This window comes from Lipomyces arxii, assembly GCF_038497795.1.
Source record: "Lipomyces arxii strain Phaff 12-163 unplaced genomic scaffold V1512scaffold_5, whole genome shotgun sequence".
Taxonomy (NCBI): domain Eukaryota; kingdom Fungi; phylum Ascomycota; class Lipomycetes; order Lipomycetales; family Lipomycetaceae; genus Lipomyces; species Lipomyces arxii.
This window is the reverse complement of record NW_027117704.1, coordinates 813,963-826,970: the sequence shown is the minus strand read 5'-3', so window position 1 is coordinate 826,970 and position 13,008 is coordinate 813,963. Positions and strand designations below refer to the sequence as shown.

The 13,008-nt window shown below is 41.3% G+C and overlaps 4 protein-coding genes across 4 annotated transcripts; 2 read left to right on the top strand and 2 right to left on the bottom strand.

Moving 5' to 3' along the window:
• Window positions 1-16: 16 nt before the first annotated feature.
• On the top strand, window positions 17-1,520 carry V1512DRAFT_237447 (uncharacterized protein). Its single transcript, XM_066914148.1, has 3 exons — window positions 17-468; window positions 517-1,342; window positions 1,392-1,520. Exons 1-2 carry the CDS (start codon window positions 115-117, stop codon window positions 1,333-1,335), a joined length of 1,173 nt encoding a protein of 390 aa, XP_066772373.1. The 5' UTR covers window positions 17-114; the 3' UTR covers window positions 1,336-1,342; window positions 1,392-1,520.
• Window positions 1,521-2,730, top strand: V1512DRAFT_261655 (uncharacterized protein). Its single transcript, XM_066916108.1, has 2 exons — window positions 1,521-2,141; window positions 2,188-2,730. Exons 1-2 carry the CDS (start codon window positions 1,864-1,866, stop codon window positions 2,540-2,542), a joined length of 633 nt encoding a protein of 210 aa, XP_066772372.1. The 5' UTR covers window positions 1,521-1,863; the 3' UTR covers window positions 2,543-2,730.
• V1512DRAFT_261652 (eukaryotic translation initiation factor 3 subunit J) lies at window positions 2,618-3,797 on the bottom strand. The gene is made up of 2 exons (XM_066916107.1): window positions 3,647-3,797; window positions 2,618-3,581 (listed from the first exon to the last, which is right to left on the bottom strand). Exons 1-2 carry the CDS (start codon window positions 3,660-3,662, stop codon window positions 2,779-2,781), a joined length of 819 nt encoding a protein of 272 aa, XP_066772371.1. The 5' UTR covers window positions 3,663-3,797; the 3' UTR covers window positions 2,618-2,778.
• Window positions 3,798-5,549: 1,752 nt separating this feature from the next.
• V1512DRAFT_142259 (OPT oligopeptide transporter protein-domain-containing protein) lies at window positions 5,550-8,666 on the bottom strand. The gene is made up of 2 exons (XM_066913009.1): window positions 8,299-8,666; window positions 5,550-8,243 (listed from the first exon to the last, which is right to left on the bottom strand). The coding sequence occupies exon 2, from the start codon at window positions 8,229-8,231 to the stop codon at window positions 5,664-5,666; it is 2,568 nt and encodes an 855-aa protein (XP_066772370.1). The 5' UTR covers window positions 8,232-8,243; window positions 8,299-8,666; the 3' UTR covers window positions 5,550-5,663.
• Between the last annotated feature and the right edge of the window lie 4,342 nt (window positions 8,667-13,008).

The window sequence follows — 13,008 nt, the reverse complement described above, 5'->3', positions numbered from 1 at the left end:
GCTGGCATTGTGTTCAACGCCGGCATTTTCCGTGCGGCGGACTCTCACCTAGCGAAGCAGAGACGATTAAGCACAGCGAAGTATCCATCATGATCGAGTTGGCAGCAATGGAACATGTTTAAGTCATTTTCGAAGGTTTCAAGAACGAGTGTGAAGCGTGCGCCTCAGCCGACTTATCAATCAGATCTGTCTAAGCAGAAAGTGCTCTCTTTGTATAAGTCTCTCCTAGGTGAATCGGCTTATTTCTTTGACGAGAAAACACGATTGTATCTCAAAGACCATATTAAAAAGCAATTTGTAATGCATAGACGATTAGGGAAATTGGCGTCTGAGTATTATTTTCGACAAGGCAAAACTTATTTGCGTAAACTACGGGAAGCAAATTCAGGTCATACGTCTCGTGTAGCATGGTTGCTACAGTTGGCTTGGGGCGCGAGAAAGGGAGCAGTCAGAGACAGAGAGATAAGGGTTTGTATCTGGGCAAAGATTGTAAAACGTGACTAATGCTCAAACTAGAAATTGTTAGAAGATCGGGTCGATGATCAGTTCCCGATAGCTGCAGAAGAGCTCCCAGTGATGTTAAATGAGAGCGACATTTTAGACAGCAACACGATAAACAATTTGTTCGAACAGCATTTACACATTAGTACCCAAGAAGATCACGAAGTTTGGCCGGTGCCTAATGTTGAGATGCCAGACAGTGCTCGATTGGCTGCACTCCACATTGACTTGTCAATTGCGACATCAAGACTACACAAAGGTGTCACATATCCACCGTACACATATCCTGTTTTCCGGAACTATCAATACTCAGGTCAAGTTCGTGCTTTAATTAAGTACATCAAAAAATCCCCGAGACCAGTCTTTCCCAAACCAAAGCTGGGAGTCAAAGAACTGCCGCTTAGTAGAGCGAACAACATTATCAAGCGATACCACCTAAATTTGCTTCAAAGGATACCAATACCAGGACAAGACGATGCCGTCAATGACATTTTAACCTATTTGCATTCTGTTCGGACGCAGCACATGATTACATATTCACGGAACTCTGGTTATCAGTACAACATTGCGTTTCGCCTGCACGCAAAGCTGTTCAAACGATACCGTTACACATTTAGACAAGTCTATTATTCTAATATTGAAGCTACTAGGAAAGAGCCTATAGGTAAAATACTGCCACCTAGACCAAAGTCTCCTAGATTTTTTAGAAGGAGATATAAAGACTTGTTGGCGTCAATGCCACGTCTGGTTGTCGACAAGAATGGGTACTACAAAGCCGAGAATATAGCAGTTAAGCGTCCCAGACCGCCAATGCTCACATTAGATATGTTATAGTGTTCATGTAAGTAAGTATGTACATAGTTTAATAGTAATTTTATTGATTTGACTTGCACTTATTTGCTTTAGCGTGCTCATAAATTTGTTCATTTACCCTAAACCGATGAGGCTTTTGCACAGAAAGTTTTGATGTGGGGTGGGAATTCGGTAACAAAAAGCGAAAAGATTTTGATTGATCTGATTTCTAACAATGAAATAAAACACTTTATGCATTGATTTACACTCTTATTTTAATTTTATTAAAAGTCTTTTGAATCGTGGAAATTTAAAACGCTAAGAAACTATTTGAACAGCCACCACTAAATGCATCACTGCGTCATTGGCTTTTTGGCGTTTGAGACTACGTCTAAATGTGGCTGATTTTCCCGTGACACACGATGAGCACGCTTTTCATCTTCACCACCATATTTTTAATTTCTACCTCGTGCATCTCGTGAAGCCCTAATTGGTACTTTATACACAAAATTGTACTGAAGTCTTGATATATACAGAAGCGAAGTCCTTGCACTATTAATATCCAAAATAATGTGGTTTTGCTTTTCGTGCTGCAAGTCTTCAGCATCAGATGATCTCCACAACCACACCCCTGGCTATTACCAAAGTTTTCGATTCTACGCAGAAGAGTCAACAGAAAGAATATCACGACGTGTGTCAAGTTTCGATAGTATAAGTGCTAATGAGGACGATGAGGACGGTGATGTGGACGAGTTGAGTGAACTGCTGAATTCAAGAAGAGCAGGCCATGCTCGCCAAAAGAGTAGTGGTTGGTTCGATTTCTGGAAAAAGCCGTTCACAAGCAAAAGGTAGAACAGAATATGAGTTGTAAGACTGCATAGGCTAATTAGTTAGAATACCAAATAATCGGAGATCGTATAATGCAATTTCTACTACCATGACAAAATCTCGAACACCTTCATTAATACCATCAGAACAGTTTACCAGTTTTTTGACTACTTCTTCTCGTCGGAATTCTGGTGGTAGTTTTTACTACGATGATTCAGACTGTGCTGGCGATTTACATGATGGAAGACAAGAACAGTATGAAGATTTCGGGCTGGCAGACGCACAACTTGTGCCAGACAACTTTGTTGTATCAGTGCCATTACGACCTACTAAGAGTATATCTTATTCGCCAGCAAACACAGCCGTTGCCGAAGACACCGCTGTAACAATCGAGGATATTAATAGTAGTATACATTCTTAACAGTGAGGAGTTTTAATATATGAAAAAAGGTCTAGATTTTTAAGGAGTATTCGGGAAATATTTGTTTCGGTTTGATTCTGGTTTGTTTAAACAATTCATTAATACTGTGTACATTTTAAACAACGGTCTAAAAATTTTGCCCAAGAGAAACCGCGAAACTATTGGCGTCTACCTATTATACATTAATGCACCGCTATGCTTTCTCTCGTTACGCCCAAAAACGATTTTGATGCAAATCACATGAAATCGTCCATCTCGTCATACCGAGAGTAGTTTGTCGTATCAACCGCGTCATCAATCTTGGCCGACGCCGCAGCAAGACCAGGCTTGCCCTTCTTTCCCTTCTTAGGCTTATCTGCTGCACGTTCTTCTTTGAGCTTTTCATTGCTCACAGTTGTCAACGTAGACGCGCACTTTCGGACTTGTTCACTGTTCAACGGTCCGACCACGTTTTTCAAGAACTGTGGCAAAAACACCGTAGCGTAAACAGGGTTTCTCGACAACGAAACTAGGGCGGCAGTCAGTTTCGTGTTTAACTCCTCAAACTCTGCCTTGGTCTTCGGGTTCATGACATCCAGATCCTCAAGTTGAGCAACACTAACTGGCGCAGGCGGCTCCTCTTCAGCAGATTCCTCATCTGATGACTCCTCACTATTCTCGTCATCGCCACTAACTTTCTTGCTTGGTGGCGTCAAGCTCGGCTCGTTGGTAATATCACCAAACAAATCTGCCGCATTATCAAGATCAGACTGAAGCTGCATCTTTTTCAATCGCTCGCGACGGTCATTTAGAGACTCCTGTTCAAGCTGAAGCTTTTTCATCTTCTCTTCTGCTGCTTTCCGCACAGCTTCTTCTCGCTCTGCAATCTTCTGTTTCAATGTCTTCTTTGGGGGGGCGGCCACAACTGGCTTCGGCTTGTCTTCGTCATCTGATGCATCCCATGAGTCCAACACTGTGTCAGAATCCTCTTCGTCGTCCCATTTCGACTTTGGTACCAACCGAGCAGGAGCAGAAACCTCAACTTCTTCTTCTTCGTCGTCTACAAAGCAGTAAAGTAAGCACTCCGCGTAATTGATGCGTCGTCTGTATAACACAATCACTTACCCCAATTTCCAGACATTTTTTTTTAGGTAATAAGTTTTCCAATTTTTTTTTTTAGTTCTGAGTTGAATTAATCAAGGCAGAAAATGATAGTAAAATGCTCACAATGTTTAACAATTCAATTTCTGTAATAATGTATGCGTGGGCTGTTACAGGATTTTTTTTTTGATTGCAAAGGCGATGCGCCGTCTGGGTTCTTGGTTACTAAACCCTTATTAAATCAATTTAACATTAACTGCGTTAAAAACCTATTACTAACTCATAAAAGATATTTGGTCAGTTGTTCGCAGTCAAGTATAAATGTGTACTTGAACATCGACAATTCAGTAGCCGAAGGACTAGTTTTGCAAAATTGATAGCACACTAAATAGATAACAGCTTCAAGTCTAGCATCAAGACAGTACGTGTCAAAGTACGCACTGTCAATTTCGTGCCCTACACCGAAATAAATTCTACCAGACGCCTCGTAGTCCAGGTTCAGTTCACTAAAATGCTCGAGCAAAGCTTTGCAAAGTAATCATAATGCATATTCTAAAATTTATTCTCGCTTTCGCCCTGTCTGCCAGCGCTTTCTGGTTCGTTTTCTGCTTCGATACGAGAAATTATTTAATCACGGCGTTTCCCATTATCAAGGATGAATTGTGTCTGTTCAGTATCGTAAACCCGAACACCGACGGTGTTTTGTCAACATAATCATTTATAGAGACCATATCAAAGCTGTTAAACTGTTGACTTTGAACCGCTGATTATATCAATTGACGCGTAATGCATTGGCGCGTTGCGGAGGCATGTATGTAGAACGTGACAGACTCAACATACCAAGATATGCATACACTCAAGGATATGCTTTTGATCCGGCTCCTAAATCAAAAAGAAGGCTTTACGACAGTCACGACTTGAAAGTTCAGTTAGGTGTAGCGCAGCATCTTTAAGAGCTGCAACCTCAAGGTGTAATCGTCAACCTTTGGCGCACAATGTCACGGACTAATGCAGGCTTTTGCATCAGTTAAATTCAGCAGTAGTAAAAATGTATGGCGCTTTGAAAGTGAATTAGAAAATGATCTGACGAAGAGCTGCTCTACGCGCATTGCTTTTGAAAGAGCCATATCTCATGCTGAGAGCAAAGCAAAATATACAATAGAGACTATAGAAGTATTACTATATTCTGTACATAGACTTATTTGTTGGAAAAAATACACAGACACAGCCAGCAACAGACCAATAAATACAGCATTGAGTACAGTTGGCACGATGTGCTACAGTCAGTATCAGATTTGTTTCCGTCGACTGCACCAGTCCTGTAAGCTTTCAGAATCTTTGGACTTTAATGTCGCACACTCAAAACTTCAACTCTTTTAATGAGGATAGGCTTGCAGTTAAAACGGAAATGAACATGATTCCCGGACGCATGACACAGAATCAGATTTCGAGTCGCGGGTACGAGCAGTTGAGTGCGTATCACTTTCAAGACTGTGCTCGTAGATATCAGTGTGGTAGAAATTGGTCGACTGATGACCAGCAGTAGACCTTACTTGACAAGCTAATCGGCAACATCTTTATTCGTACTAGTTACAAAGTTTCAGAACCGTTACACCACCCAGCTAGTTGGTGTTAGTTTAATTACGTTTATAGTCCCTGTCTTTCCAATCTACACTCTTTGGTATACAGACTTCAGCGGTTTGCGTTCCAATCATATCGCCATTTGAACGAAAAGATTGTAGTTGATGGTTAAAGCTTACCTTGCAACCCATTCTAAAGCGTCGATACTCGTGTCGTATTCGCCGTAGCGTCAATGCTATAATTAAAGTGGGACCTCTAACCCTGACAGTGGATCAAAGCAGATCAACTTTGGTCGTCATAATGCAAACGCGTACAGCACGACCGACACACATCAAATGCTACAATTCAAGTTTTATAAGTAGTTATTTTCATTCATTCTATAATCATCATTCTATAAATGTACGCCGGCCTTTATTTTTATCGTAAATAAGTTGCAAATAAACAAAATCACAAGCAGCGTCTACTCAAACTGGCCAATATCGGGGCCGAATCCTTCAGGGGGAATTGGGAAAGCAGTAGCAGTTCGGGCAAAGTCAACACCGCCACTCGAAATAGTATTACCCCACCACGAGAGAGTAACCTGGGTGTACTGAAGTGCGGCAAAGATAATGACACCAGCAAACGCTACACCGGCAGATAAACCGGAAGTGAGAATGTAGTTGTACTTGGTCCACCAGCCAGTGTACTTTCGTCGAATATAGTACATAAAGACGAAAGACATATACATGCCAGGCACGTAGTATGTCAAGTTATAAGTACCACCCCAAGAAATAGAGCCCAAACCCATCAGTGAAGGATTGAATCCCTTCATCTTTTGCGGCCATCTAAGCTGACCGAGAGCAAATGGAATCGAAACAGCAGGTCCAATCCAGAAAGCGTGCTTCAAGGCTGGATAGACAGTGTCAAGAACACGGTTAGGGTCAATAACACCAAACATAATGGCATCAGAATATACTGTTCTGGGGAACGCGCAAACGAATCGATCAACTTGAGTAATTGAACAAAAGTTCTTCACCGAGGTCAAAAGAGCTTCGACAGCACCAGCTGTGCAGCAGCACTGAATCAAAGTTGCTAGAATCTGGGCTCTGAATGTAGCTCTCTGAGGAATCTTAGCATAATGTGCGATCTTCTGGTCACCAATGAACGATTCGGACTGCTCATCAATGTTGTAACCCCACATACGAATGACGATGTTAGTAACAGCGTTACCGGGATCCATATAACCAGCCAAAATGACGGAGAATGCACCAGCACCGTTACCGTATCCAGTTCTAGACAAAACAACAAGAATTGGCATAAGAAGAGCAATGTTGAAAAAGAAAATGGCAATCAAAGTCCAGACTGGAACACCAGTAGGCCATCCGCAAGTAGCACCAAAAGCAGCACCGGCACCAATAAGGAAAACAACAAGATACCACCAGTCAGGAACTTCAGGATAGCGAGACATTAATCTCGATTGTGGATCGTCGAAATCCTGGAGGGACTTTCGAAGTGGGTGTCTGAACGATTGATAAAGCTTCTTGGAAGTGTCCCACAGCAGCTTATACTCAGCAATCAGAATGTATGTGAAAGTACCACTGTAAAGAGCCCAAAGACCACCTGTGCCAACCAAGTTACCAGCGGACATGTAAGGAGGTGAGTATGCCTTGTAGAGGTCCTCGTCCAAGCGGTTGTTGACAACAACACGAGAAACGTTGTACTCCTTTCCATGTCTGTCGTAAATGCTATTCGAGTTAGGTGGCATGTATCCTGAGAACTTGTAGTTGCTCCAGTACAGTCCAATGAGAATGAATCCACTCAACAGCAAACCAATAAACTTGTTCAAGTAGGCGTGGAATGGGTACACCATTGGATTACCGTAGTTGATAACAGCCCAGTCAAAAGTTGGAATTGGGTTGAAACCAAGACCAATATAAGAACCAGTAACCATAGCTAGAGTAACATTTTTGGGTGCAATCCAAGTCATCCAGTTGAAGGTACTGAGAGCTCTGAATAAGAAGTTGGGCACGAAAAAGTAAAAGAACGACAAAACGAAAGTAACGTAGAATAACTTTTGACGAGAAATCGTCCATCCGTTGACCGAGGTCCTGGTCTCCTTAACAACCAATGCTCGGGAAAGTGCGAGAGTAGGCAAGACGTTAGGAAACACAGCTTGAACAGGATAGATACAAAGCTTTCGCATGATACCGGCAAGACCGTAACCAAAGAACAAACTAGCGAAGTTCATGAGCCAGACAAAGCCGAAGTCGGCCCATTCGTAGCCATAGAACAACTTGTGACGAAGAGTTACTGTCATGGACATCCAATTAGAAGTCTGACCACCGCAGTTGATCATAATGGTAGCCAACATCTGTTCCTTGATACTCCACGGACCAGGGTTGATACTGTATCTGGTTCCGCGAAAGGTAAAACCCCAGTCAGGAAGAAGCTGAGTTGCCTTTCCGCATGGGAAAAGAAAAAGCTGGACGACAGTAGATCTTAAACTAAGAGAGGGCTGACGGAAAGTGAAGAACTCGTTGATGAAACTACTGACTGCAACCCAAAGAGCACCGAGAATGTATGCACGAATCGTCTCAACAGGCATGTCCGGATCGTCAAAAGGATCAGTGACGGCACGGACCTCAGGATATGGGGAGTGATACTTAATAACGACAGCTTCAAGTTTCGTATCGATCTCCCATGTATCATAATCGGTTCCATAAGCATCGCAACCACTGACCAAGAGCTTGATTTGGTCATAACTCTCGTTGGGGAAATTGACATCACCATAATGCGTGACAAGAGCCTTCTTTAAAACATCAAGAGCATCGTCAAGGCTAGTGACGAGAAACATCTCATACAAATAGTGTGAAGACTTGTCAGCCATGATATCCTCATCACCAGTTTCACCAGTGTTGTTCATTGCTTTGAACCGACTGATAAGCTTTTCACGCTGAATCCCATCGGCATCCGAAAAGGAGTCAGTCTTTTCGACATCGCGGACACGTATCTCCGCCGCCTTCTTCTCGGTAACGTAGTCGTCTTCCATGTCGTTACTGATCTGAAGAACAATGTTAGCACGCAAGATAATTTCATCTAACCATCAAACCACTGACTGTGAAAAGTCCACTTGTATGTAAAGTAGACCAAATATCGATAGTATCGACGTGTTGTAGCAGACAAAGTAAGCTGTTTGATCAAGAGAGCAGGCGGAGAACCCAGTATATATGTAAAATTATACGCTCCATCGAAAGCAGTGTATTAAGATGCCACTGGTACGTCGGGCATGTCAAAAACTTTCAAGCATAGACGGCTAGTAGTGAGAAGGCGACACAAAAAGGTACGAGACAGATACAAGCGATAGCAGAGGCCAAAGTGTGTACGGGGTGGGTACCTTTCACAAAAAACAGAAATTAAAAGTCAGACATGCCAAGACTGCGTCCTGAATGCACAGAGGTTTATCAGCAGCAAAATTATTTCAGCAATTGTGATTTATCGGATAAGCTGAAAGGCTAAAGTGGATCTGTATGAAGGCTAGAGAAAGCAAATGACTGTATCATACGGCGGATCATAGTACAGCAGTAACGTTTGAACTAGTCGTTAGGGCGTACTTTAGCTACAACTGCACGTACCGTACTATATGGTTCTAGATTTGTACTCGCTCACACAGAACTATGCCAATAAGATAGCAAAAGCTCCGATGCTAATTCGCTGTAAGATTAATTATTTCTGTTCATTGAATACGTTTGTCAGGTGATAATGCCTTGATGGAATATGAAAACTCGATAACAAAAAACGCTAAATCAGCACTTTTGGTGTAAGCCACTGATTAGCGGTGCTTTTATCGAGTCAAAATCTTATTCAATGAAACGTCACATTACGAATCTAAAGGATTTTGTCAGAAGACACTTTCTTGCTGACGATTCGCTGTGCTTAATTGATTGCTTATGCATTTGGCCCCTTAAAACCTCTTCTCTAACTGCTGTCGCTTGGCAACCAGATAAGAATGATAAAGTATCGGCGCTTGCCATGCTGAGATCTAGGATTGACGTTGACAAGGTTAAGTCAAGCGCAGTTGTCTATACTCTGATCACAACACTCTCGGACCACTGTTTCTGAGATCCCGGGCCAACACAAAAGGCGCCATTTACTTATCGAATTCTCTCACCAACATACAATTGAGTATTACTAGTAACATTTGAATACAATTGAATATTTTGCATAAAATTTCTACGCTGTTAAACCAACCTCATTGAAGACCGAGTTGTACATATAAGTGTGTTGTACTGTTTCGATTCGCTATTCATTCGCAAATGATTTCGTTTTAAAGTTTGCAAACATCGTGATGGCGTAGAAACAGAGCTATCAAAGAGCGCTTGCTAGTCCGGCTTTTTGTTTTACTTCGTGGTTCCTGATTTTTGGCAACGAGTACGACTGATAATCGCGTTTCCGCCGCATCAAACATTATGACAAATTAGTATCGACATCGAGAAAGCCAAAGTTGCCCAGCTTTCTCAGTAAGAACGGACTATTCTTGTCACTGTTTAGCGTCAAGAGAGATTTACGCACTTATTTTACAAATAAAATCGCGGAAGTCTTGCGACAGATTTAAGGATTAAACACAGGTCCTAGCTTAATTTGCTATCTTGTATTAGAACGGTCACAAAATTACAACTCCATATTTTGAACCCTGGTTCGTGCGCTGATCTATGCTCCAAATTTTGAAACTCTCACAAAATCTACGCTAGGGCACTTTGCATTAACACAGGTCCGACCATTTTACGACTATCTCAATTAACGAAGCAATCCCCGCACAATTCTCCATGTAACGTAAAGACAATAGTTGGATTAGTAATTTTTGAAAAAATTTTACAAGGGCAATTATACTAGTTTTGCTTACTTCCAGAGCTTTTTACTCTGTCTGCACCATCAATCAGTTATCAAGACAAAGGTTAGTGGTTCTTAATTTGCCTCGGCATCGCATGATATAATGTTGGTGTGAACAGGCAATTTTAAATTAAGAGGAAGCTTTGCAAATTTACGTTGATAACGCTTTCTTGGCCCAATTCGCATTAGGAGTTTTATGTTAGAACTTGTTAGTCACTTTTACGTTTGGTCTTTGTTAGTGCCCAAACTTTGGAATCTGCAGGGCAATCAATTACGACGTTCTGTCAATATAAGGTGCTCTCGAGTCACTCGTTGCTGACTCCGACTACAGCCGCACGATAAACTCACCCAGCTACAACCAGGTTTTGTCGATTTATTCAAGTTTGGATATGCCCTTGAGATTCGTTGTCGTCTGACGATTGAATCACTGACATTGGTTACGACTGATTTGACTTCCCTGCATCTGCACCTGCTAGGAAATCGAACACTGAGTCAGCCATAACCATCAGAATTGGGTTTATTGCAACATCTGGACGAGATCATACATAAAGGGAAATGTATATCATTCTACATATGCTAAGAACTGTGCACGTATAGGAACATGCACGAAATGCGGAGTAGCAATGTCACATTTTAAAAGTATTTGGTTTTCTGGAAGCATGCAACCAGAGATCACGTGGACTTTACACTGCTTGATCTAAAACAAGCTATACTTTCCACAAACTGTGTACTCAAACAGCAGTCGACGACGTGATTTTCTGATATGACAATGGTGAAATCAACATGCCTACTGATTCCCGCAATTTGTGAGGTAGAAGTAAGTTTGAAGTACAAACAACTCTGGCCTCCGTTGGGAATCTTAGTTGTTCTTAGCTCAAATTAACCATACTGATAGCTGAATCTGATTTTCTACTAGCAGAAAAAAATTTGTCAATTCTCTTGGTACCATCGTGAGCTTTGGTCTCTGTATCTAAAAATTTTCCCGCAATTTTTTCGTCTTTCGCTTGCAAGACGCGAGTATAGCCCCCTATTGGCAATAATCGGTAAGAAAACGTAAACTGGTCTGATAGCTTGCTGTGAGCGTAGTGTTAATATATTGTCGGTCTTACCAGTGCTTGTCATCGACAATTTCGCATACCTGGTGATAGCCACGAGTCAAATTAGTTCAGTTGGCAGAAAGGATCTACAGAGCAACAACAGAGATTAAAATGGCTAAACAGCTAAAAAATAATTTTAAGAAGAATGCTAGACCTTTTTAGACCACGTGCTTTACTACTAACAAACTAGTCATCTGTCAAAATGTAGACACCGACTAGTTTAGCAATAGACGGTTCATGGGGTAACAAAATAATGCTTTGGCAGCATCTTAGTGCGTGGCTGAGCCTGAATTATTCTGAAAAATATGCCGAAAGCACAACTGTATTTAGAATCAACAAGCGCTTGTTGACATAGTTTAGCAAGCTTTTATTTGGAACAAATCCCTAAATGCAAATGTCATTTATAGCCGTCTTGACTGTTGCATGCATCTGACGAAGTGACCGAGAAGTTGCGGAATAGTAGTTCAGATATACTCATAAGGTTTGAAACATTAAACCCACTCGAGAATTATTCAAAAGCAAGAACTATCCCGCTGGTCAATAAATGCATTATGCTTTCCGCAGTGTTTTCCGAGTCTTGCGCCTGATTGATACACTGATCTTTATGAAATCTCACATACCAAACAAAGACCGTGCTGCGATGGTCCCGCAACGGTATCAATATGATGCACGAGAAACTACTACTAATCTAACGTTGATGCATTTGAGGCATTCACATTTGTCTACAACTTGTAGTTGTTGCACCAGTTAATAAACTATGTCTTTCCAACTGGATTTACTTGATTTAAGTGATTTCTGTCCATTTGAGCATTCCTAATGAACTTTGCACCAGCACAATGCATTGCACACAAGCTCAATCTATATTGTACTGCTTTAACTATTCTAGTGAAATATTAATCAGTTGATAAGTAAAGTACGCTACTTTTTGCAGGCTTTATTCGTCCGAGAAGTGCAGTGGATCCCGGCTCGGAAATCCTACAGCCGCTAAATTTGATTCTGTGAGTTTTTTTTTTTTAATTTAAGAAGCATTAGTTTTACTTTAAAAGACATCAATAGTGAATATCCGTTCAATTGCCATTTTCTCTAGTCAAAGAGAGAATAAAATCGTCGGATCTTACCGTGTTTCAGAAAAGTGGAAGTTTTATCGAGGTTCACTTATCAATGACAAAGGGACCGGTCTGGGGTTGGCGTAAGTTTACGGTGACTTGCCGCAGATTCCGCGATTGAAGCTTGAGTTTAAGACATTTGTAGATTGGCTCGGGCACGATAAGGCAGGAACTTAGGCGCCGCAGCACGGATGAAATTGGTACGAAGCGGCTCGTACCTGTCTCACTGGTGGTCCGTACCCTTATCGCCAAGTCTGAGAGCCCGGCTCACCACCGCATCATCTAAATAGTCGATAGCGAAAAGAAGGCTTAAAAAACTGGTGTTTATCAGCTCATTTAATGTACTTGGTAGGTCCCACTGCATCGACTAATTCCCTTAATGGATAAATTTTATCTTAAATCATTTATATAGTGATCAACGGTTAACAAGCTTGAAAAGCAAAGGCCATACTTTATAAGTATTGCAATGATTACTGCACTGCATATTGTAAAATTTTTACAGAAATTCTCCAGGTGCAAAATTTAGCTCAAATTAATTGGTTTTTATCTTACACTTGGGTCTTACAGAAACGTTCAAAATAGAATTTCTACTAGTGCCTATAACTGATTCACAGATAACTTAGTTAAATCGACGAGAATCATATGCATTAAATGATGTAGTCAAATTGCGCAAATTTGCCATTGAGCTTGTCAGTCAACCCCTGATTTATGGGTTGTGGTTACTAAAAATCTTAAC